Source organism: Megascapheus bottae, chromosome 16 (assembly GCF_031878675.1).
Source record: "Megascapheus bottae isolate mThoBot1 chromosome 16, mThoBot2.hap1, whole genome shotgun sequence".
Classification (NCBI taxonomy): domain Eukaryota; kingdom Metazoa; phylum Chordata; class Mammalia; order Rodentia; family Geomyidae; genus Megascapheus; species Megascapheus bottae.
Genome location: NC_143524.1, coordinates 32,435,269 through 32,460,510, shown reverse-complemented (window position 1 = coordinate 32,460,510; position 25,242 = coordinate 32,435,269). Strand labels below are relative to the sequence as shown.

The window sequence follows — 25,242 nt, the reverse complement described above, 5'->3', positions numbered from 1 at the left end:
CCTAGAACTGCTGTCAGAGAGAACAAAACCGACTTGTCTCACAGCAGGGGTGAGTCTTCCCATTTCAACAGAGAAAGAGGTAGTGGCTAGTGCAGTTCTGGAGGTGCAGCAGCAAGAAAATGTGCTTCCAAACAGGCCAGACAAGCAAGGCATGGCATCTCTTCCTTCCCCAGTGGGCAAGATACCAGAATAGTACCCAAGACCGGAGCGCCCTGAGATCAGGAATGTTGGCTTACATAATTGCCTATCCTTAGCCATGAGTGCTAGACTGTGCTGGTGGAAGCCCCTTACTGTACCAAGTACTACTTCCTCAGTTGTTGGATTTAAGAGGTGTCTAGGGAATCCTGGAGGAGAGGGCCAGCAGCAGCTAAGGATGACTGGGGCTGAACCAGCAGTTCAGATGCACATATGTCTATTCACTGATTCTTTTTCAGCCAGGCCATGTATATCCTGGCCCTAAGGTTTTATGTATAGCACTGTGCCACAAAGGAAGTTGGAGGAGCTTCCCAGACTCTAGAGAGCCCCATCACAGGCTGGCCCCTTGCAGCCAGTGTCTACTCCGCTTGGGGAGATAAGCAGCACAAGCAGGGCAGCCAAGCCAGAGAGCAAAGCAGGGGTGCCAACCTGCTGTCCCCGCACCTCCATGCCTCCATCCGAGTCATCTGTAGGCTTGAGATCAGCTTCCATCCCCTGATCATCTACCAGGGGAAAAGAGGAGCAAACTGGTGAACTGAGAGGATGTGGGACACTGAGAAGCCAGAGATGCTTTCCAGGAGCCTGGGCTCCAGTGTGGCTGCGAGCTCAGGGACAGCAGCAGGGCTCAGGAGCCCAGAGCAGAAATTTCTTGCTCTACTTGGTGCACCAAGTGTTTTTAACCTCTGTATCTTTAATTGCTCTTTCTGTAAAATGGATGAACGGCAAGGGGCTTCGGATTCAATAGGGACAGAACAATTTTGAGGCATTGGACTGAAAGTTGGCAGTGTGGTGAGGAAAATAAACTACCTGACTATTAAACTCGTTTGAAGGCCTGGGCTTGCCAGGGGAGGACGGATCTTTCATCTTCTCTGCCTGGGGGTTCTGGATCTCTGGGGAGTGTCTGAGATTTGCAGATAGCAGGTGGAGGCTTGGGAGGAGATCCCAAAAGTAATGGGACACGTGTGATTAGGAAAACAGGACTTTTTAACATTGTATGTGGAGAATAGCAAACCATTCTAGCTATTTCTAAAGTAGACTGTGGCTTCTTTGGGGCCCTGACACATGATGTAAAAGTTTGCCTGTGGGCAAGGCTTCAATACCTCTTCTTGCCCATGGGCCCATGAGAAGGGTGCATGTTAATCACATTCACTCAACAGTGGAACCCTGTTGCTTCCTTGTCAACCAACAAAGACGATTTTGTCAAGCAATGGGAGTTCAAAGGCTTACCTAATAATTTGGTAGGGAAACCCCTCAACTTCCTATCATGGGTCTGTGGGGCAGGGGATAATTGATGGGCTCCTTGAGAAAGAGAGAGGGAGGAGGGGGAGAAGGCTGGAGATTTCTTATCTAAACCTTCTTATCTCCAAGTCCTGGGTCCTTAATGTACTCTCTTGACCTGCGCTGTGACTAACGGTCTTTTAGGGGCTTCTGTGACAGTGTTTGCTAGTTCTGAGGGGTTGGAAAAATGCTGTTGGCTGACCACAAGTACACGAGCTTGAAGCCACTGTAGGAGCATGCCTAGAGAGCCAGACTGGGGAAAAGGGACTTAGTTCCATCTACATGCTTATGCTGCGAGCTTATGTCAGGCTCAGTTCTGTGCTTTTGTTTATTTGTTCTAAAACCCAGGGTGCACCTTTTACAGGTCTAACCTGCTGGGTAACAGGGTCTCAATGTTAAAAGGTGATCAAGGAGCACAGCCTTGTTCATTTCCAGTTTCCTGGGAATGGGAGGCAGGAATTGAGCTAGATCTTAGGAGATCTCATTATACTTCTGGATTCTCGTAGGACTACAAATTGGAGCTAAATTGTCAGAGAATATAGAGATGGATGGCTGCAGCCACTGCCCCAGGTGAGTTGGAGAACTCCACCATCAATACTAGGCTTTGTGGAACTGCCTGAGAATATAATATGTGCATCTCAAACAATGACGAAAATTCTTGCTCCTTTTGTTCATGAAACAATTTGGTTTAAAAGCGCCAAATAAATAGCAAATGAAAGTTATTTATTTTCCATCTTTCCTGAGAGGATGTGTTTGCTGTGAAGCAGAGATCCAATTTCTAGGAAGGTACTACATTGACTCGGATTACTTTCATGAGAAGCAATTAAAATCGATTTCTGTCTTTCTGAAGCTCCTATTTCATTTGTAAGAGCAAATTAGCTTCCCATCTAAAACCCAGCATATTCACCAGGAATTTAGCTTGGGCCACATTTTCAGCTGATATTGAGTGTCATAGAGTGGCTGATGAGAATGTGCTTTGTCCTTCTGGGAGAAGCACAAGATGACACTGTGTCCTGTTGCCAGGAATGAATACACTGGGAGTTGTTTGTTTGCCCTAACCAGGCATGGGTGAAATGGAGCCATCCAGATGTTGTTCACTCTTCTTTAGTCTAAGTGACCTGCGTTGGAAAGCTTGACATCCAAGCTTGATCCAAAGCTAGCCAGACCGTGTTCCAGCATTCCAATTGGCTGCCACCAAACAGAAATGGGGAGCCTTGGTTCTCAGATCCAGATCCAGCTTCACCTCCATCTGGAGGTTCCCTAAACCTGAGCCATGTGCTCTTATCAATTATAAGTTGAACCCATCTTGGAAGTGGAATACTCAACTAGGAATCCTAGATTTGTGATGGCCATGTCTTTCCCTTGCTTTACTTCTGATCCCTAGCTCCTACTAGTTCATGAAGAAAAGAGACCCCTTTCTGTCCTAGCAGCTTGAGCCTCTCTTAAAGAGGCATTCTGGAAGCTTGATTGGGAGCAGATGACCAGTGAAGGAGCAAGTATAGGCCTGGATGAAAACTGGAGATGAGCACACAGGGTCCACTAAAAGGAGATGGGAAAACGGAGGTCGCAACAAAGCATAGCCAGCAGACGATTGCTGTGAAATCTTATAGTCCTCTCCCTGTCTGCACCCCTGACTTAACATGACAACTGCCCATCTGCTGGGATGTAGATGACAGGATACTTCAGTTACCCATCACCTCAGATCACCAGTGCTCTTTCTTGTTTCACCCAGGTCATGTTCAGAATATAGATGGAAGAGGACATTTACCTATCAAGCTAAGATTGTCATATCATTGGATGCTTTCACTTTTGCACAGCTCCCTATTCTGTATACAGAAACCTGGGAGCTGACAAGGAAAATGGTCCCTGGAAGATGGCCCCTGACACATGGTTGCTCTCTATGTATAGAATGCAGCTCAAAAAGCCATGGCTATTTACTTGGGGATATGGCAGTGACCAATATCTCCACCTAGCCCCTTTAGTTCCTAGAAAGACAGTACCAGCTCCCCATCCCACCATAATACATACACTTTGGCTTGCGAAGGGGTACTGGGTGTAGCTCAGCGGTGATGGTTTTAGGCAAGTTGAGTGGTTCCTTTGATCCCCAATCTTCTTCCCACTGTTTCTTAAACTTTTCTTCCTCCTCCACAATCCTAAAATGAGAAAAACACCCCAAAAACTGTAATTAGAGTAGAACTTTGGCAGGCCCACCTTCTGCCTTCAAGGGGACCACAATCAGACCAAGCCTCATGACTCTAATGTGGTGAATAAGTCAGGAATTCTAACCTGAATAAGAACACGGCCTAAGCAGTTATAAGACTATGCTTTAGTTGCCTTGATATGACAGGCCATACTAAATTTAAAGGATGGCTATAACTAAGGGACAATCTATAGGCCTAATAAAACCGTGTCTGGAGGTGATCTCTGACTATCCACACCCCTGTAACCATGCTTGTGTCCATTTAGACACACATGTATATATGTACATGGATCTCTGCTACTTACTGTTCCATCTCCTTCCGGTATCTCTCATTTTCCTCAGCTGCTTTCTGGGCGATCTCCTTCCTCCTTCTGAAATACATGTTGGCACATGTGAATTCACACAAGTCAACCCTTCCCTATGGCTCATTTCTGATATGAGAAGAGTTTTTTCTTTTTCTTTTCTTTCTTTCTCTCTCTCTTTTTTTTTGTGAGTCATGGGGCTTGAACTCTGGGCCTGGGCACTGTCCCTGAGCTCTTCAGCTCAAGGCTACTGCCCTACCACCCCTTGAGCCACAACCCTACTTCGCTGTTTCTAGTGATTAATTGAAGATAAGGGTTTCATGGTCTTTAGTGCCTGGGCTGGCTTTGAACCATGATTCTCAGATCTCAGCCTTCTGAGAAGGCAGGATTACAGGCATGAGCCACTGCACCTGGCAGTTTTAAGTTTTTCTGAAAGCTCCCTTCCAAAGATGCCAGCACCACCTGTGGAGTCAAGGGAGCTATCCAACAAAGTCTGGACCCTGTGCTCCTGGAAGGTTTTGTCTGGTGTTTCTGGGCAGAGATTCTGTATGCTATCAAAGCCAAGTACCAGATCTTTGCACCCTCCTCCAAAGTTCTGGGTAAAGTGACTGAAGGTAGGAGCGATTTAGGCTGAGTGAGGGTCCTGCCAGGATCCAGAGCAAAGCCAGAGACTGCTTGCTAGCTGTGGGCCCTCCAGGCTGATTCTGAGATAGAGACAATGGGCATATTCTCTTATCTTTCTATTCTAAGTACGTATTCAGTGCTGAGAATGTATCACATTTGTATTTTAGCAATAGTTTCTGATTTATGAATTGCTCACCTTGTTGATTCTCAAATCCATTTTTTTTCAACCACGTAATGTGTGAGACACTTACAATCATAGGTATGTGGCCATATGAGAATGCCCAGACACTGGAATCAGACTGTCTGAATGTGAATCCCAGCTTTGCCTTGTGTGGCTTTGGATGTGACTGGCTTCACCTCTCAGCCTCCAAAATGGGTTAATACTACTTTCCTTCCAGGGCTATTGGATGAATTGTATTATAAAATAAGCAAGGTCCTAATACAGCACATGGTAGGATTCAACATCCAAAGTCCAGAGGCTCTCCTAGCCAAAGAGAGAGGAGCCACATGGAAGCAGAGGATGGTCAGGTGGACCTGCCTTCGGGTGCATGTGGTCTGAGGGCAGGCCTCACTCAGGCTGTGGAGAAAGCTGGGTAGGCAGGAGGAAGGCGGATGGGGTTTGGGAGCAGAATGAGGGTCTGGGAGTGAGGGTGGGGTGCCCTGGGTAGGCCACTCACTGCCGCTCTGTCTCCTGCTGCTCTTGAAGAATCTTGTTGGACTCCATGGCCAGCCGCTTCTGCATCAGGAGCTCCTGGCGCTGCAGCTCCCTCTGCCGCACCTCCTCCAATCGCTCCCGATCAGTCAGGAACAGCTCCCGGCCCTTAGTTGGGGGGGGGGGAAGGGGGGAGAAGAAGAGTTCTCTTGCTCAGTTCTCTGGGGGAATTTGGGCATTTCTTGGCCAATGCATGAGCGGTTGGGCCTCTCGGTGCCATGCACTGTGACACGGATGGGCTCTTTCTCAAACTTCTTGTTGGGCAGAAGTCCTTTCCTTCTATCAGATCTTCAAAAGAGAATTTTGGCCCTTCTTTGAAAAAATAGAAAAAGCAAACAACAACCCAAAACATTTTTCCTTATTTTTAAGTAGTTGTGCAAAGAACCTTGGCCCTTCCTGAGAGAGTGTGACAGAGATCGGGGGCTAGGTGGGGGACTGGGGCTGGGGTCAGGGTCTTGGGGGTCCCATCACCTCATTCTGGACTTACAGCACCAGCTACAATGGAGATGGTCAGGCTGCGGCTACCCTTCAGCACATTCACAGCCTGTGAGGACAAGAGGACTATCAGTGGGACTGAAAATAAACCAGAGTAGGTAAGAAGTAGAATGGGGACATGCTAAAGATGCTGGAGGGTTGTAGGTTAAGGTCTCCTCCATCTTACCTCCTTGTGGTCCAGGTTGGAGAAGTCAATGCCATTAACTTCAACGATCTGGTCCCCTGTCTGGTGGAGAAACAGAAGTAGGATCAGGATGTTTATACAATCCCTTCACTCATTCATCTCCAGGCAGACCTCTGCCAGTTTGCCCGACATGGATGTTGAGATTTCAGATGGCTGTATATCAACCCTTCCTAATGAGCAGACTAGTGGAAAGCTCTGAGGGGGGCCTGGAAGGGCCTCAAGTTCATATTTGCAATCCTTTACATCTTATCCTATCGGCTATCAAGTATAACATTAGAGGTTAGTTTCTTTGGCTGAATTAGGACATCTGCTTTGCAAATTAAGTTCATCATGAGAAGCCATTGTGCTTCTCATGTAGCAGAGGGTGTAGCTGAAGCATCTCAATAACAATAGTTAGAGCTAGTGTTCATTAATCACTTTTTATGTGTCTAGCACAGATATAGCATACATACTATTAATTTCATACACACAGTAACCCATGAAGGAAGGCTCCAGTATCCCCATTTTACATATGAGGAAACGGAAGCAGAAGCACATAAAGTAAATAACTTGTTCAAAGAAAGGGTCAAGAGTTTCAACTCTGGCATCAGACCACTTGAGTTTGAATCCCAGACCTACCATGCTAGGCATGTAATCTTGGGGAAAACCACATACATTCTCTGGTTCTGTTTCCTCATCTCTTAACTAGGTACTATACACAGTAACTAATGCTTAGAGTTTCTGTAGAGCTTAAAACACAGTATAGTGTAAACAAACACACAATGTCAACTCTGGTTGTTACTACTACATTCCCAGGCTCAGGACCAATGACTTTCAGAGCTGGAGACCAAACATCACCCACTCTATGAAGCCTTCTATTGGAGAGTATATTGTAATGAGGAATCACTAGCCAGTGTTGACCAAGAGCCGGCTGTGTGATCACAGTCTGGTCCTACTGCCACTGGGCCGCCGCCAGGTCACTCACCTCCAACCCCACTTCTGCAGACAGAGAGCCAGGCTTCACATGGCTGACGAAGATGCCAGGCTTCTGGATGGGACCACTGGAAATGCTGTGGGAGGTGGGAATGTGGGTGAGACTCTGCTGTCTTGTTACCTGCAGTCCTTGCTCATTCTCAATGTCCTTCCTGTTACCTGTGTCCACAGCTCAGGCTATGGGACATTTGCAAGCCCAGGACCCAAGGAGGCCCTATGTGCGTCTCTCTTCCAGCACGACTTCTGCTGCTACCCGGGGTAATAGCCTTAGCTAACTACTTGTGATTTTTTTCTCCCTTACCCAGTTCCTCACCCAATATACTACATGTCTGTTTCCTGTTTCCAGAGCTTCAGATCAGCCCTTATGACTCAAATGACATCTCCTCTATTAGATTTTCACCTGGCTCAATTTTCTTTTCTTTTCTTTTCGGTCAATTGTGGGGCTTGAACTCTGGGCCTGGTCGCTGTCTCTGTGCTCTTCAGCTCAAGGCTAATGTTCTACCACTTGAGCCACAGTGCCACTTCTTGTTTTCTGGAGGTTTTAATTGGAGATAAGAGTCTCATAGACTTTTATGCCCAGGCTGGCTTTGAACCACAATCCTCAGATCTCTGCCTCCTGAGTAGCTAGGATTATAGGCATGAACCACCAGTGGCTTCTGACTTATTTTTCTATCCCAAGGTTAAGGATAGCACTTGGTCCTGTTATTGCCCCCTTCTAGATCTGGATAGGCATCACTAATCAATCATAGCACTCTTTCCCACGGAGCTGGATACACTGTTAGAATCTTTGCAGAGTAGTACCTTTGGCAGCCATTACTAATCAATTAGAGATGGCACAAATAGGAAAGCTGTTTTCCATCCCTGACTCAGGATGAAGCTCTGTCAGAGTCCTTGCCATCCTATGTTGTAACTATTTTTATGATTGGCTTCTATACTAAGTTATCATTTTCCGCAAGGAAGGAAGGAAGGAAGGAAGGAAGGAAGGAAGGAAGGAAGGAAGGAAAGAAAGAAAAAGAGAGAGAAAGAAAGAGAGGAAGAAGGAAGGAAGGAAGGAAGGAAGGAAGGAAGGAAGGAAGGAAGGAAAAGAAAGAAAGAAGGAAAGAAAGAAAGAAAGAAAGAAAGAAAGAAAGAAAGAAAGAAAGAAGGAAAGAACCTTTTATCATTTATAAAAATGTTAAGTAGAGCTTGGGAGTTTGGCCTAATGATATAGTGCTTGCCTAGCATGCACAAAGACCCAGGTTCGATTCCTTAGTACCACATATATAGAAAAAAAGCTGGAAGTGGTGCTGGGGCTCAACTGGTAGGGTTCTATCCTTGAGAGAGCCCAAGGATAGTGCTCAGACCCTGAGTTCAAGCTCCAAGACTGGTTAAAAAAAAGTTAAGTAAATGTGAATTAAAAGAAATAGGAACAGATGAAATAATAATAGCTAATATTTGCCAACCAACTCACTATCTACCAGACTTTAAGCTTAGTACTTTATTTCATTCATAATCCTACGAAATGGATATTATTACTCCCAATTGTACAGAATGTGTGGAGGGGGAACAGGCTTCATTCAAGGTCATGAATCTCAAGTATAGACCTGACTTCTGAGTGACTATAGTACCTAAATATTTAACAAGTCTTCATGTGGTCCAAGGCCTGTTTGGAATTCCCTGACTACCTCTTCAGAAGGTGCACAGGTGGCAAGGGAAGTGTGATAGAGACAAACAGCTGGACACAGTCCTTTGGCAGTGATTCAAGGGCCCCCTCTCAGGAATGTGGCTCTGCCTCTTGGCCTTAATTTTCTCCCCTTTAAAATGGAACATGTTAGTGCTATCTCTCTGGCCCTACAAGTGCTTGTGAATCCCAGAGGGGAAAGAAAATAGGCACTTTGAGATGCCTCTATCACTTATATAGGATAATTCCCATGACAAGTGCCCTCAGAAGCAGAGGTGAGGAAGGGAAAAGGTGCTGGGAGTCTGATGAGGTATCTACTAGTTGTGACTGAGCCCTGGGGTGTCACTGCCACCCACCTGCAGCCAAGGCCTCGGGAGCCCACGAGGCTGATGAACACCTTCTTCTCTTTGCTTGTTCGACTCCCAGGGGAGCCTAGACTTCCTCGTCCACCCTGGAGGAGGGACAGTTACTGGTTATCTATGTGCGTGCAAGTAGCCCTTGAGCTTGAGAAAGCTGGTGAGCACTGATGAATTCCCACAGGCCAAAGGGCCACAGTACTCCTTAAAAGCTGAGTCCGTATGAGTTCTGACAACTAAGGGTCAACCACCCAAATGGGAATTCTGGGTGTGTTGGGGGCTGTGTGAAGACATTTCCCCAGAGCAATCTCTCCATTCCATACAGCTGGAAGACCTGTGCACACCCCATCACAGGCAGCTCTGCACCTTACCCCAGATTCTGACACAAACTGATCCACATACTGCCATTTGAGGGGCTCATCAGGAGAGCTGAAGGGAAGGAGAAATAGAAGGGTGATTGTTAGAGAAGTTCAATGCCAAGGCTGTAGCCTTTGTCCAGGGGCAGAGCTGGCATGGAGCCTAGACCCAGGACCTGGATGCTGTGGGAAGAGGGTTGTACTCACCTCTTCACAGGTATCAGGCCAATGTCTATGGGAGAAAGACATGGGTTAGAGTGAATTTTCTGTTCTTGGGGCTGTACTCTCACTCTCCTCCTCCAAACCCCAGGCCCTCTGGCCTCACTCACGTCTCACTTTGATGGACACAGTCTTCTTGGTACGTATAAGGTTGATGACCTCCTCATGCGTGCAGGACGAGATGGAATATCCATTGATCCGGACAATTTCATCCCCTACCTTGGCCCAAGAGAGAGCAAGTGAGCCCCAAGTGGAAGGAGTGGCAGGTGGCAGGGCCAGTCTATGACCAGACTCTCTGGGCCTGCTCTCTAAACCAGGACTGACAGCCATCCTGTCCCCAGGAACAACTTTGATATGTATCCTAGTACTTCATCCCAGCCAACCTATCCTCCGTCAGCCTGAAGGAGCCCAGGGCAGACAGCACTTCCAAGCACTCTTTCTTACAGATGAGGAAATGAAGAAAGAGGGTGAGGTACTCAGGGGATGGATAGCAGGGCTGGATTAGGACTCCTTTCGCTCTGGTGCCCCTTTCATCCTATTGGGGTCCAACCAAGTTCTGGAGCCCATGCAAATCCAAGCCCCAAGCAGCCCTGCCTGGCATTTGTCCCACCCCACTTTTATGTGGCATGCTTTCTATCTCTGTTAATTATCCCAACACTGTAACTAAGTGAAGGCTTACAAGTCCTGACCCAAGCTCATTCCAACACAAATACACAATCTCTCTTTTTCCATTCAAAGAACATTCAATGAACATTTTAACTCTGATGTAGTACTAATCTCTGAATTCCTATTACAGGCACAACAAAAAACAATGAATGAGTTTTGGTATCCAATGTCATAGGTTCAAATCCCTGCTTTTTTTTTTCTTTTTTCTTATTAACTTGTGATTCTGGACAAGGTTCTGAACTCTCTGAACCTCAGGTGCCCTTACCTGTCAAATGGGGAGTGCTGGGGTTGGTATGAAAATTCACTAAACTCATGCCAGTGTCTGGTACACACCTAATGCTCGATAAATAGTTGCTTTTGCTACCATTACGCCTGAGTATGCTCACTGCTCAGCTCTCTCTTCTCAGAGCTCGGGCTGTGAGGACATATCAGTGAAGATATATGTAGAGTATGTAGAGTTTGGGGCCTGCAAAACCAGCTCTGGACACAGACCATGAGGAAAGCGATCACTGATGCACACTGCTACTTCTACTTCCGGGGATCTGTCCTATAGCACCTCATGGAATAACCAAAGAGCTGAAAGACCTTCCTGTATCAGATGATGAGAATGAGAGTCAGGAAATGGAGACCTGCAGAGTGAAGTGACTTGCTCAAGGACACCCAGCAAGCAATCAGGGCTGCTGGGAATTGTAGTCAAGTCTCTTTGACAGAAGACAATGGATGTTGTCTCTTCCGTGTCTAGATGCAGAAAAGAAGGGCATGTGGCCAAGCTTGGCTGCAATCCCCTGCATATCGCCCTCTCTGGATTACTGCCATCTGTCAGTGCCCTCAAGACTCATGGGTCAGCAGAGACTTCCCTGTCCATTTTACAGAGAGGACAACAGGGCATAGAAGATCATACTTTAGTCTTAGAATACACATTACGGTATATAGAACAGTCTGCCCTATACAGAGCAGAGGATGGACATAAAGACAGAACACTTTTAAAGAAAACTTACAAGTATCCTATAGGCAGCAAAAACAGATGACTAGAGCTCTAAGATTAGGTCCATCGAAGGGTTCAAGCCCTCACAAATAATCAAAATCTTTAGTCTTAATTTGCCTTTCCCCAGCCTTACAGAATCTTCTCTTTGTTTCCCTCAGATTTGAGAAATTTGAACCTTGGGCAGGCCAATGGATGCAGACATTTTTCTCCAAGTTTCTTTCCATTTAGTTCCTTGTTTTGTTCCTAAAGGGAGTTTGCCCAGGACTCCATTAAAATGATTCCCACAAATGCCTGGATTGAGTTGCAGGATCAACTTTGCTCTCCCCCCTAGCTGTTCATGGAATCCTGCAAAAGGGCCTTTGTGCAGAGAGCATGGAGACAAGATGATCTGAGGGGCAGAGGGACAAAGGGACAAAGGGGAGCTGAACCTGTCAGCCCCAGAAAGGGTAGATAATTCATAAGCCTAAGAAGCATCTGAGAAGGTGAAAGTCTGAGTTTCATTTAATGCCTTCCTGCCCCCAGCCATGCGGCACTGCTGAGAATACACACCCTGGGAGGAAAGCTTGCCCTGGAAAAAAAAAAAAAGAGCCCAGCTGACGCCAAGAGAGGCACTCCTTATGTTTTCTTCTCTGGTTGAGTTTCTGGGCTGGAAAATGTGCTGCAGAGAAAGGGAATAATGAAGGGGCTGAAATTTCAGCCGTCACCAGGAGCTGTGAGACAGGGATTTAGAACAAAGCAATGTCTGTCAGCTCCTTGTCTCTACCCTGTACTCCTTGGTGACTAGCAGCATTACAGCTGGAGGCCCCTGGAGCCCCAGGCTCTGCTAATGATTGGGATGCTGATAATAATCACTATGGAAACTGCCTTACCTGGACAGACCAAAACTCCAGACATGGAGCTGCACACACCAGGAGAGAGGCACCCGGGGAGCTGAAGAGAGATCCCTGGCTTGGCACTAAGAGAGACCCAGGTTCAACTCCTCACTCTGATACTTACTGGCCTCTGAGCCTCTATTAACTATATAAAATGAAGATGATTCATCTAACACAATAATGAGAAACGAACGTAAGCCCTTGTCTAGTCCACAGAGTGTAGGTAGCCATTCGATCCCCCTTTCTCTGATGATTTACCAAACAGTATCTGTGTGTTAGGCACTATAACCGCACTTTCTAGCAATTGCTTGTTCCTTGTGCAACTAGATAATTTTATCAATCTCATTTGACAAGTGAGGAAACTGAGGTCCCAGATCAGATCACTAAAGTCCTACAAGGAACAGAATGTTCCTAAAGGTTGGATGCTCCTGTTATAGTCTCTGCTGCGTTAGACTTTTTTTCCCTGCTGCTCAAACACTCCTTCACATTAAGCTTCAGATGCCCAGACATGATCCCATTCCTCCTTTGAAAGAAGGAAAAATGGAGGACAGGAGGTGGCAGCAGCTGGGATAAGGTAGTGTCAGAACCGAAGCTTGACTCAAGGAAACAGGCCTGCATCCTGAGTCTGGATTGCTTGCAAATGTATGTTAGAGCATGCTGGTCTCATCCTCTCTCAGATGCTCAGGAGAGAGTGGCCCTTGGCCCCCATTCCCTCAGACTCTGCTTATTTACCTGGAGTCCAACACTATCTGCTTGGCCACCTTTGATGAGATGGGAGATGAAGAGCCCACAGCCAAACTCAATGCCACCACGCACGCTGAGGCCAAGGCCCTCGGGGTGCAGTCGATCCAAACGTACCTCCTTTAACTTCCTGTCATGGTGAGGTGGTGAGCAGTCAGCGGTGGCCCAGCTAGCATCTGGCTATCAGAGTAGTATTGCCACTTTTGGGGAGGTACCCTTCCCAGCCTCCATCTCACTCCTTTTCCCTTGCCTCTAGCCTAGTGGATCTCTCCATACCTAGAGCGCCGAGGGGTCAGCTGGTCATATTCCACCTGGTGCTTCAGCGGAATCAGGGGTCGGATGGCATCAAACAATGGTAGGCGGTTGGGTTCATTGATGACCAGCTTCAGATCCCCCACAAGCACTGTGACATCCATCGTCCTGCAAGGCATGGAATCCCAGGCTCTTCATTCCTGCTCATGACCTGTGTGCCATTGCCTGGGTCCCAACCGCTGGGACCAGACCTAGGAATTGAGGACAACATTCCCGAAAACCCCAGAACTCCTATCTCTGGGCCAGAGGTTGATGGTGTCTCTTCTACTCTCATCTGCCACTTGGCCTGCTGGTAAAAATCTACAAATTTGCCACCACATACCTCTCACATGCCTTCACACCATTTAGACTCAACATTGCCAGCTGCCTTGTCAGCTCGATCACTTTTGATTCGCAAAACCCTTCCATGGCTTTCTACTGCCCAGAGCACACAATCTGTCTTCCTTGGCAGGCTCAGAGGACTTCAGGACCTCACTGAGGATTCTCACCACTCCATGTCATCTGTGTACTTTGAGTCCTGCCCTACCCCAAGTTACCTGACATTCCCTATTTATGCCTGTGCGTCCACACTTCTGCACCTTTGCAGGTGCTAGACTCTCACAAATGGGATTGTTTCCTGAGAATCCACCTATCAAGATCTGGCTTCTTCTTCCCTGCCCAGCCCAACCCTTCCTAGCACTTCTCTGCTCCAGGAGTAAGAAGTGAAAACTATACATTTGTATCTTATCTCCCCTTGACAGTTGTTGTATTCTAACATGTTAGAGTTCTTGTATCAGTCCATTTTCCCCAACCAGACCGGGAGATACTTATTCTGATTCTGCGTATTGCTCCACTCATGGCAGGAACTTAAAACTGAAATACTGAATGAAGTGGGAAGTCTGGGAATGTGGCTTAGTGGTAGAGTGCTTGCCTAGCATGCATGAGGCTCTGGGTTTAATTCCTCAGTGAGAGACTGGAGACACATGATGTTATGGCTGGAGTCGGCTGGCCTTTCTTGTTATGTCCCAACAATCATGCTCTATTGAACTTCTTTCACTACTTGATAAATTTCCTCATCAGATTATGAGTGATCAGAGAGTAAGAGTCAATCTTTGGTCACCAAACACCCTGAGTCCCTAGTTAAGAGCAAAACACAAAGTATTTGTGCAAATATGTAGGTAAACTGTGAATATGCCAATGAAATGTCTGAGCTCCAATGTCTGGAATTCCTTCCTTGAACACAACGGCTTTCCAGTGGGTAGCCCACAGGAGCTGGGGCCACACACTTACTGGTGGTACATCCGTAACACATCATAGAGATAGTCCTTCTCTGCATCATTTTCAATCAGAAAATCCACCTGCAAAAGCAAAAGACAAGATTACAGCTCCAGATGCAACAGACCCTTAGCAGTCTCAAGGAGGAGACCATCAAAACCTTCCCAGGCTAAGGCTGTGAGGAAAGGAGGGAGACCAGGGGCCAGGCTCATGTATCAGTCCCACACAGAGTACTTGGGGAGAAAGTGCTTCTCTGCACAACTGTAGTGACTAGGTCAAGCTTTGCCACCGGGGAGCATGACATACATATACACACATAGAGATGTATACACACACACACACACACACACACACAAACACACACACACACACACGCGCGCGCGCGCACACACACACACACACACACACACACACATACGTATGTCCTCACATGACATGACACATGCCCATGTCAATGTTGCCACTCTATCACCCAATCTGGAAGCAGCCCACTGTCTTACCTGATAGTGGCTGTAGTGCCGGATAAATGCTTTCAGAAAGGATTTGGGCCACTCACTCAGAAAGCACATCGATCGCTCATTCCTATGGTGACTTCTATGCCAGGAAACTCTTCTTTGGCACTCTTTGGGTTTCCTTGAGTCCTATACACTAGTCAGCCCCTGTCCACTCCTCTCCTCTCCTCTCCCAGGTCCCTGCATGTCCCTCAAGTGGAAGGGTCAGGTTACATCATTTCACCTTTGCTGACGTCAATGGCTGGGACTCCAAGGTCAGGCTGAGGAGCTGTTTCATTAATACATCAATCCCAGGGGAGCTAGTGAGCCAGAAGCCCCACATTCAACTAACCCTTTGGGACAGGTCAGTGTGACTCTCCATGAGCTGTATCTTTGGCCCTCTCTTCAGCCCAAGACAGAGTTGTAGAATAAGGGGGACACTGGATGGGTCGTTGGGTCTGTCAGGTTTCCTGGCTCAAGACTGTGGACCCTACCTCAGTCCCCTGTAGAGAGAAACTGCTTCAGAAGCTGAGGGCTTCCACTGCTTGGTGCTCTCAAAGGTTCTGGAAGCTCAGGGTCAGTCTGCCTCAACATATAGGGAAAATCTGCAGGGTCCAGCCCTTGGGTTTTCTAGCCTGAGTAGGGAATGTCCATGCCCAGCCTTGATGCAGTAATACCCACCTTCCTAAAACCAGGCTGAGCATTTCATTGAAAACAAACCCAAGAGGCTGCCCTCCATGGATTCACGGTGTAGGTGCCAGCTTTTCCCATGGGGGCATTCCTCCCTCCCTCCCTCCTTACTGTGAGGAGCTCCTCGCCAACTAGGACTACAAACAGCACATCCTTCAGAGACTGGTACTTAAACCTAGGGTGCTAGGCTGGCTATGTGTTCCTATACCACACAATCGAGCAACTCCAAAAGCACCCATCGGTACAAGGACACGCTCTACACTCTTGTTATCCACACTGCCCTGACCTTTGTGAGAGGTATGGGAACCTCCCTCAGTCCAGTCTGGGCTATACACACTGGGTTATGATGCCAAAGTTGGAGTAGAGAAACATCTAAGTCCCCTAGACTGGCCAGACATACACTGGTAAATGACCACTATATCACTGCTTGTTTAACATATTCTGTTGTATGAAAGCCAAATCCAGGCCCAAGCCCTTTATTCTGACATATCCAAGATTTATCTCATTTCCTCTCACATTTCCTGGCTGTGTGGTGGCTCCTTTTTGTGGCTTTCACAGGCTAGATGTTCTCCAACTCCAGATGCTGTCCATCGGCTCATCCCCTCCCTGTATGGCTGGCATCTTTCTAAAGAGTTCTTCCATGCTTACCTAAAAAGATCCCACTCCCATCTTCCAGAGATGTTTTGATTCTGTCATTACATTGCTTGGAGTTTGTCATTTTAGGGTTTAAATAATGTTTTGTTGGGGCTGAGAGTTTGGCCTAGCATGCATGAAGACCTGGGTTCAACTCCTCGGTACCATATACATAGAAAAAAGCTGGAAGTGGTGCTAAGGCTCAAGTGGTAGAGCTCTAGCCCAGGACTGGCAAAAAAAATGTTTTGTCTTGTTCCTTTGCTTGAAGGGGACAATGAGGTCTGCTTTACTCTAGATCCTTCAAGCCTAGCTCACTGTATACGTTCAGTAGGTAAGTATTGAACAGATTTGTTCCCTGCTTCCAGGAATGCCCACAGTATGGAGTGTGTGTGTGTGTGTGTGTGTGTGTGTGTGTGTGTGTGTGTGTGTGTGTGTGTGTGTGTTACCATGGCAACAGAAGGGTAGGGAAGTGATCTTCGCAGAATCCCCAAGACCCCTATCCTTATGGCACCAGAAGCTTTTCATAGTTCTATGGTCACCCTGCCATCTCCGTGAAACCTATGTGCCCACATGGTTTTGCAGAGAGGATGGACAATGTGGAGTTCACTTATCCACGGCCACAAAGCTCACAAGCAGAGCAAAGATTTGGAGCCATATCTGAGTCTACCCTCTTACTTCTGTATCCCATCAGTCCAGTGGGACACAGGAATATAACACCCAAGGCTTTCTCTGGCCAGGAATTCCAGCCTTTGCCTTTATGACATCTCTAACCCTTATCTCTCTTCTCCTCCATACTATTGAGAAACATTTTGGCTTGGATGTAGTTCAGGGATAGAGTCTGCTGGAAGCATGAAGCTCTGGGTTCCTTCCTCAGCGCCATTAAAAGAAAAGATGGGAGTGGGGAGAAAGAAGGTAGGAAGGAAGGGGGAGAGAAAGAGACAGGGGGAGAAAGAAAAGAAGGAAAAGGAAAGGTTTGGTCAATAATGTGGAAAAAATACAATTTTTCATTGGCTTGCTTATTTGTTTGTTGAAACAGGTTCCCACTGTGTAGACCAAACTGGTCTCAAACTTGTTGTCCTCCTGCCTGACCCTCCTGAATGCTGGGATTTTAGATGTGTACCACGCTGCTCAGCTTCAGGCTGGCCTGGAATTCACTGTATAGTTCAGGCTTGTCTTAAACTTGCGATCCATTACCACAGCTGGCTCCAGAGTGCTGGGATTATAGGTATGAACTATTGCTCCCAGCTTCAGAACATCTTCGAAATACATGCTTGCTGGAGGGAACATAAAACTCCCCTCTGCTGTGGTAAAGTGAGGATACCCTGACCAAAGGACCCCTACCTAAGCCTGGCTGTGACTGGTGATAGGAGGAAAAGGACAGGGAAGGGAGTGTCTTGTTGGTTTAAGCCTTAGAATTGAAATTCTCTCCCATCCCTCTTCGCCAAAATACCCTGAAATGTACTATTTAGGTTTAGATAGTAATGACTAACAACAGCAGATCACATTTATTATACACTGGATGGAAAGCTGAGATCGAAATCTAGGAGAATTTGAAGCCTGGAATTCTGCTTTTCTGCCTTCTCTGGGCCAAGTACTGATCACATAGAGATGGTTTCTGTAGGGAAAAGCCCATTTCTGGGGGTTCCAGGCTCCTGGCCATTGTAGGCAGGCTTCCAACACTGACTGCTACATCTGGAAAACTTCACTCTGAAGCTATGTCCTACCAGTCCCCTTCAGAGGTCTCCTACAGGATTCAGCTCCTCAGACCCCACTCTCCCTGGCAAGGTCTCATCCAAACCCTGTCCGTGCCTGCTTTGGGAGGATTGTCTCCTCCACTGTCCACATGGGCAGACTGCTCCCTGGATGCATGGCACCTCCCTCATCTCACTCAGAGCTTCCCCTTCACCTCCACAGCCAAGTTGACCAACACCCCCCGCCCCCAAACTCATCTATATACCAAACGGTTGGGGCAGTAGATCTGGTTCAAGGGGTCTACTCTCTAAAGATGAATTTAAGTGATTATTCAGCTGGAGATTTTACAAGGAGTGACCCAAAAATGTCTCCAAGGAGACTCAAGAAAATAGTTCTGCTTTGTTCTCTGAACTCACACTCACAACCTCACTCCCCAGGCCTTCACAAATACTTCCATAAGTCTTCTGGAAGCTTGAATGTACAATAATAATGCCACTGTTATTCAAGCTATACTTTTTAGATATTTTAAATAATTACATTCTATTGTCTCCTCCTGGAATTCCACATAGCACCCAAAGATTGTTTTTGGGAACCCCTCTGCTCTAGAGTGCTTTGTACTGTTCTTAGATACAAGTCAAGTACCTATCCTTTTCATCGTGATCTTGGTTTCTTTGTGGTACCTGACATTGTGCTGTGTGCACAGGTATACAGAACTCAGTGGTATCTTGCTAAATGACAAATAAGCTCCACTAGCACAAGATGAGCGCCTTCCTTCTACCTTCTTGGCCCAATCCTGGGATACCATCTTCCAGTCACTTCTCAGGATACATTTACCACAACCTTCTTGGATCTGTCTGCTCTAAGGCCACTTTCAAGTTGTCACAGAAGAGCAGACTCCAGACCCACTGCAGATGGCCTGCTCTCTTTTCATCTGAGCCTTCGCTTTATTTAAAGTAAGATCAAAATTCTCTTAGAGAATTTTCCTCTTCACCTACCTCCTATCTGTGGCTCTTGTCCAGCTTGCTTGTTTAGGTTACACTCTTGCCATGTCTGAGGTACTTCACAGGCTTCTCATCTCCTTACAACTTTCAGAGACATATATATATATATATATATATATATATAATATATATATACACACACGCATATATATATATATATGTATATATAATTTTTTTACAGGCTTGGAAACAGTGGCTCAGTGAAGTGGCAAAGCTGAGACTCCAGCCTATTCCCATTGGCATTGAAACCTTTGATTTTTTTGGTTCAATCCATATAAATCCATTCAATCCAATATGGTATCTACAGATATGGTGGGGTGCATTTTCTTTTGTGCGCAGTAATACACATTTATCAAACACTTCCTGTATACACCAGCCTCCTTTCTCTAACTAGATTTAGAACACTTTTTCTTTTCTTGGCTCTCCCTTGATATAGGAAAAGAAATGCTAAAGGAGCTCATCATCCATAGTTAACTATTTGTGGGGAGCTCTATCACCCCATCTCCACCCAGCACCACCATGTGTTTCTGGCATATATCCAGCTGGTACTGTACTTTTTGGCCCATGTGGGGTAGGAAAGAACACCTCTTCCCTCACCATGTTCTAACCCTGTGCCTAGGGCAACAGTTGGTGGGTGGGAGCAACACTTGGGTTTAGCCTTGGCATCTTTCAAGCCTCGTCTCTCTCGCATCCCCCATGGGCCTATTCATATGGGACAGCCACCCAGGAGAACTACATGGTATTGAACAATTACGTGTGCATGTAGCCAAACAGGGAGAGAGCCAGTGAGAACAAATTAAATAATGCATGTTGTTCCACTGGACATGCCCTCCCTGGGTTGCTGTGGAGACGAATTGGGTGACATATGTGAACCGGTTAGCTTCCAAAATGTGTGCTGTATTTTTTTCCTCATTTGTATCCTTGGCCTCTTTTGCCCCAAAGGCTTTGCCTTTAGCCCTTATAAGGAGTAGGCTTTGCTGGGTCTTCCATGCCTTCTGGCTTCCTGCTGTGTTCCACCACTAAAGGGGAGGGGGATGCAAGCCGAGATGAGTGGTGTGAGGAGAAGAAGTTGAGGTAGCTAGTCCTCATGGGCCACTCTGAACAGGTTCCTCCTTCTGGGCCTCTCTGCAGCTTTGGCTCTCCCCAAGTTGGTGACCCTCCACTTCCTAGCCCTGCCAGTGCTTCCCACTGCCGGTCCTAGCTAGGGTGCCATGCTCCTTGCTTGTTCCCACCGCCCATTCATGAGGCTCCGTTTGGTTTCCCCTTGGGATTTGGCACCTACTTTGTGCTGTGGCTCTGGTGGCTTGGCAGTATCAGCTATTAGTAAGGGTGGTCCCTATACCACTTCCTCTCTACATTTTTCCTCGTCTTTAAGATTCCCTCTTTTCCTGAAGTTCCTGTCTTATCACTCTCTGGGAACACATAGCATTCTGCCCTCACCTCCACCATAGTTATGTTTCCTGGGAGTGAGTGTTGGGGGTGAGGTCAACAAACTCTTCCTGAATTGATTCTGTATGTCCCTAGTGCCTCAGTTTCCTCATCTGTAAAATAAGCATACAAATCTTTTTTATTTTTTTTGCATCCAACTCTTTTTGGTTTAGTTATTTTTTAGATATGGTTTTGTGGGTTTTGCCCAGGGCAGCCTGAAACTGGGATCCTCTTACCTCTACCTATAGAGTAACCGGAATTACAAGCATGAGCCACTGCACTCCTTTTTAAAATCCCCCTTCTTAAAAAATAGGATTTTTCATGGGAGACTAATGATTGTTTTCATTGCTAATTCAATGAGTTAATAAGAATAGTTTAGAAAGCAATATGTTCTATGTACTTGTTAAATCACACTATATAAAAAAATGACTACAAATTCAACATCTATGGCAGCTGGTAGTACGACTGTTTGTATGGCTGAGATGAAAAGATCTAGCCGAAGATCCTCACAGTCAATATTGATATTATTCTACTCTTGTTTATTATTCTCCACCTTTTTTTTTCTTTTTAAAAACACTATCCATTGATCAGGTGCTGGTGGCTCATATCTGGAATCCTAGCTCAGGAGGCTAAGATTTGAGAATCGTGGTTCAAAGCCAGCCTAGGCAGGAAAGTCCATGAGATTATTTATTTCCAAGTAACCACCAGAAAACCAGAAGTGGACCTTGGCTCAAAGACATAGAGTGCTAGCCTTGAGCAAAAAAGTTCAGGGTTCACGCCCAGGTCTTAAGTTCAAGCTCCATGGCCAACCAAAAAAGAAAAAGGAAAAAACTACTCCGTTGTGGTAGGATTGACATGTAAAAAGCATACTCCATGTATACAAACCTTAGGAGTCTGGTGGTAAATGAACATAGCCTGTGAAACCATCTACCTTCAAGCCATGGGCCTAGCCTTCCCCTTCTCAACTGCTAAGTGGCCAGCTAGTTTGTAGCACTTGATCCAGGCTTGGCTCAGCATTTTGTACCTTCCGTCTGCTAGGTCTCCTATCTCCTTTGTCCTCTCCTTCACCCTTCCTCCAAGACTGGGGGCCCAATTCAGTCCTGGGCCTTCTCTCTATTTGCACTCTTTCTAAGTAATTTCATCAGCTTCCAGGTTTTCAGTACACTTCCATGCTGTGGATTTCTCGATGGTCATCTCCAGGCTCCTCCTAGCAGCTTCTCAGTCACTTCTCCACTCAGAGCCCTCCCAGGGCATCCTGTGATGGACTCTGTTTGTTACTACTTCCTGCTCTGTCCCCACCCATCTGCTCCTCCTGTCAGCACATGGATGCGCCTGCTGTCACTCTCCACACCCACGGGCATCACATAGCTGACAAGCCCGTCAGGGCCTCCTTTATCACATTACTGAGGCAGACTCATGCTCCTCTTAGCCTTGGTGGGGTAGAGACCCCACTCTTTCCTTCTCGACAGAGCAGCCAGGAAAAACACACAAACAAACAACAACAACAAAAAGCCTTCGAAGTGTAAAGCAGTCATCCCACTTATCACTCTTGAAACAAACTCAAAATCCTGACATTTGACAGGACTCTACCCACAACTCACTACTACCCTTCACTCTACACTTTTCAGACACATTGTCCCACCCACTATTCCTAAACATAACAGAGCCTTTGCACTTATATCCTCTTCCTAGAAGGCTCATTCATGTATATTCCATGATTCCTTTCTTCTTCCAGGCCTGTGTTCAGAGAAGGCTTCCTGACGACCTTCTATAAAAGTACCACTTGTTTTTCTTTATACCTCACCCCAGTTCATTTTTCTCACAGTATTTATCATACTTGGAATTGTGTACTTATATATTGGTTTCGTTGTTAACTGTCTTCCTCACGAGGGTGTCTTCTTTAAAAGGGAGGACTTTGTCCTGTTCTTCGGTGCTTAGACTACTGGCATACATTAGGAGTTCAGTCAATTTATGGCATGTATAAACGAATGACTGAGTAATTAGCAAATCTCTAGCAGACTCTTTCGGATTTGATTCATTCACCCCCACTCTCATTTCTCTTGCCCTGGGCAGGGTACACTCATAAATGTATGATTGCCGAAGAGGCAATAAATTCTTTCTGAGCAAATGAGTAACCAAGTGACCACAACTTGTTGTGCTTGGAGCATAGAGGCTCCTTTGAAAAGCTGGTTCTTAGCAGGGAGGCCTGAGCCTCTGCTCATAGGTTCACAGCCTATCTGGTACAACATTGTTCCTTGTTACTGGGAAAAGCAAGGGCTTTCTATTTGCTTAGGAGAAAGCACAAGCCCATTGGAGCAATACCTGGAGTCTTTGGGCTTGTCCAATATTTGGAGACACTCTAGGCCCAAAGCCTGTATTCAGTGCTTGAATTCATATTTAATCCTGATTATCTCTCATGTATGCACTACAAACTCAGCCTCATGGCTGGAGAAACTTATGCTTAGAGAGATTAAATAACTTGTGTCAGGTCTTACTGGCAAGTTATTAAGTAATAGGGTTGAGATTTGACCCCAGTTCTGCCTAATTCCAGATGCTAAACCAGGAGAGCATAGGATCTAACTTTGCCCACTACACAGACAGACCTTTGACATTCAGGCTTACTTTGTTTCACAAATTAGAGACCTGACTTATGGAGGGCTAGCTAAGTTGCCCAAGGCGACCCAGCCTTATTTGTACTATCTTAACCACTACCTCCAGCAACTAAAGACTTAGATTACAAATGATTGCCCCAGGGTAAATTTTCTCTGAAACTTCAGAGAAGGAACAATTCAAAAAGCAAGCTGTAAATATTCTCAGCAAGCTATATTATGTTTTATCTCAGTCCTCAGGGGCTCCCTTCCCTCCCAGTTCTAAGATGATCCCCAGCCAGAGGGAGAAGCTGGCTGCTATTTCCCAGGAAGCAGGTCACAAAGTCCAACAAGGGCCTTGCCCAGTACAGTGCTTGCTCTGCCTGCTTACAGTGGGGCATTAATAGATAATGTCTCTCGTGATGAGAAAGAGCTGAGTGGTAGACCACAGAGGCTTAAAGCCCTTTGAAAACTTCCTACAGCTAGGGAGAATGTATAGTGGTAAACTTGGAGTTCATTCAGATATTGGACCCTGGAGATGGATCTCAAAAGAGGCAAAGAGTAGGAACCCCAACAGGAAAAAGGCAAACAAAAACCTGGCATATTTAACCCAAAGTCAAGAAAGTGAAATTCAAGCCCAGAGCGGGAGACAAGGTGGTTGAGTTCCTTCAAAATGGGTTGCCTGAAATCTATACTTGCAGAATGACCTCAGGGGCTTAAATTTCTTCCCAATCATCCCTCTGTAACAGGAGGTATAGATGAACTCAGTTCAAGGCTTTGTTTGATAGTTGCCAGCCCCTCAATCCCTGATGAACAGCTAGCTGTCTCTTATTCCTAGAAGTGTGAGCTCTTATACCTACCACTGTGAACTGATCCTTGGTGCCCATACCAAGCTTTGGCACCAATATCATATGCCCAGTTATGGGTAACTACTAGTATAGAATCTGCCTACTACGAGATTTGAGGGTACACACTGGATCTGACACAGAATAGATGCTCAAAATATGTACAACATGCATGAATGATTGACCCCAACCACAGGCCCAAGTCATTGGCTTGTGCCCCACAGTGCTGTTGAGTTCCTTTGGGCCCAGGAGGGGAAGGGAAGAAGAAGGGAGCAGGAGAGGGGAAGGGAGAAGCATTCTGATCTTCCTCTATTGAACCCCGGTCCCCTTAGACTGAGAAGTCCCTCTACCTAAAGATGTGGCCCCTATGAGGCTCTGGGATGACATCAGAGCACTCAATTGCCCATCTCTTGGGCAGGGCCTGTGGGTAGTTTATCCAAAGACCTGGTGTGGAGAGGTCCCCTCAGTGGCTTTCTCTGGCCTCAGGGGCACTCAGATCCTGTGCAGAAAATGCCATAAATAAAAGCTCTGGAAATGCTATCTGAATAAAAGCCAACAACTTCCAATGGAGAACTTAGAGGGCCTTAGACACAAGAGGAAATGATGTGGCGCCTGAAGGCTGGCCAGAAGCCCTATTTCACACCCTCAGCTTGGCTGCCATCAGTTCTGTAGCCCCAACCCAGATCCTAGGAAATGGCCCTCGACATTTAAGGGGCTCTTCAATGCTCCCATTCTATCATCTTTCCATGTCCTCAGGCAGAGAGAGGCTCAGTTTCTCTTCTGTGGTACTCAGGCCCCAGGCTCTCCCACTGTCTCCAACAGTCCTAGGCTGGGGTCCTATAGGGGAAGTGTCTAGTTTCAGTGTCTAGTCTCTGACCAGAGCTGGAAGTTATCATCCCCTGGTGAGGGAAAAGAGATATTTTTTTTGGAGAGGGGTCAGTTTGACAGCCCTTACACCAGTGACCTTACCTTCGTTTTGCTAGAGCTCTCCCATGGCAACCAGGCAACCTTGCACCCTCCTCTTGGGCCTCAGCTCTCCCTCAGCCCTCAGCCCAGGCTGGAAAAGGTAGGGCAGCATGGAGGATGTCCAGCCGCACTCCTGTCCTGCCTTTGACTCCAGAATCTCCCATAGCTTGGGGGCACCCCTTCCCTCGCACTTCTGACCTTGTGCCGGAATTCTCGGGCCACTTTGCGGTCCATGGCTGAGGCTGATGGAGCAGTGTCAAGGCTGCTTCTTCTCCGGGCTGAGAAGCAGGCACAGGCCTTGACCGTGACCCTGGCCCAGCCTCCTTCCGGGATTAGAGGCTGGGCCTGGTAAGGAGGGGGGCGTGGCCTGGGAGGGGAGGAGGCTGGGCTGAGCGGCTGGAGTACACCTGTCGTGAGGTGAGGCGTGGAAGAAAGGGCCCCTGGTGTGTGTGTGTGTGTGTGTGTGTGTGTGTGTGTGTGTGTGTGTGTGTGTGTGTGTGTGTGTGTGTGTGTGTGTGTGTGTGT

At 46.7% G+C, this 25,242-nt stretch overlaps 1 protein-coding gene across 1 annotated transcript in view; it reads right to left on the bottom strand.

The window, feature by feature from the left end:
- Ush1c (USH1 protein network component harmonin) overlaps nucleotides 1-25,027 on the bottom strand; it is a 43,533-nt gene extending 18,506 nt beyond the window's left edge. Inside the window, exons 1-15 of the mRNA XM_090349262.1 lie at nucleotides 24,916-25,027; nucleotides 14,399-14,466; nucleotides 13,094-13,237; nucleotides 12,809-12,947; nucleotides 9,664-9,772; nucleotides 9,542-9,566; nucleotides 9,350-9,407; nucleotides 8,979-9,073; nucleotides 6,955-7,039; nucleotides 5,973-6,032; nucleotides 5,799-5,855; nucleotides 5,277-5,419; nucleotides 3,979-4,044; nucleotides 3,502-3,626; nucleotides 625-698 (exon numbers count right to left, since the gene is read on the bottom strand). Coding sequence (XP_090205388.1) covers nucleotides 625-698; nucleotides 3,502-3,626; nucleotides 3,979-4,044; nucleotides 5,277-5,419; nucleotides 5,799-5,855; nucleotides 5,973-6,032; nucleotides 6,955-7,039; nucleotides 8,979-9,073; nucleotides 9,350-9,407; nucleotides 9,542-9,566; nucleotides 9,664-9,772; nucleotides 12,809-12,947; nucleotides 13,094-13,237; nucleotides 14,399-14,466; nucleotides 24,916-24,951 — 1,284 coding nt within the window. The 5' untranslated portion in view covers nucleotides 24,952-25,027. The remainder of the gene's footprint in view (nucleotides 1-624; nucleotides 699-3,501; nucleotides 3,627-3,978; nucleotides 4,045-5,276; nucleotides 5,420-5,798; nucleotides 5,856-5,972; nucleotides 6,033-6,954; nucleotides 7,040-8,978; nucleotides 9,074-9,349; nucleotides 9,408-9,541; nucleotides 9,567-9,663; nucleotides 9,773-12,808; nucleotides 12,948-13,093; nucleotides 13,238-14,398; nucleotides 14,467-24,915) is intronic.
- Nucleotides 25,028-25,242: the final 215 nt, after the last annotated feature.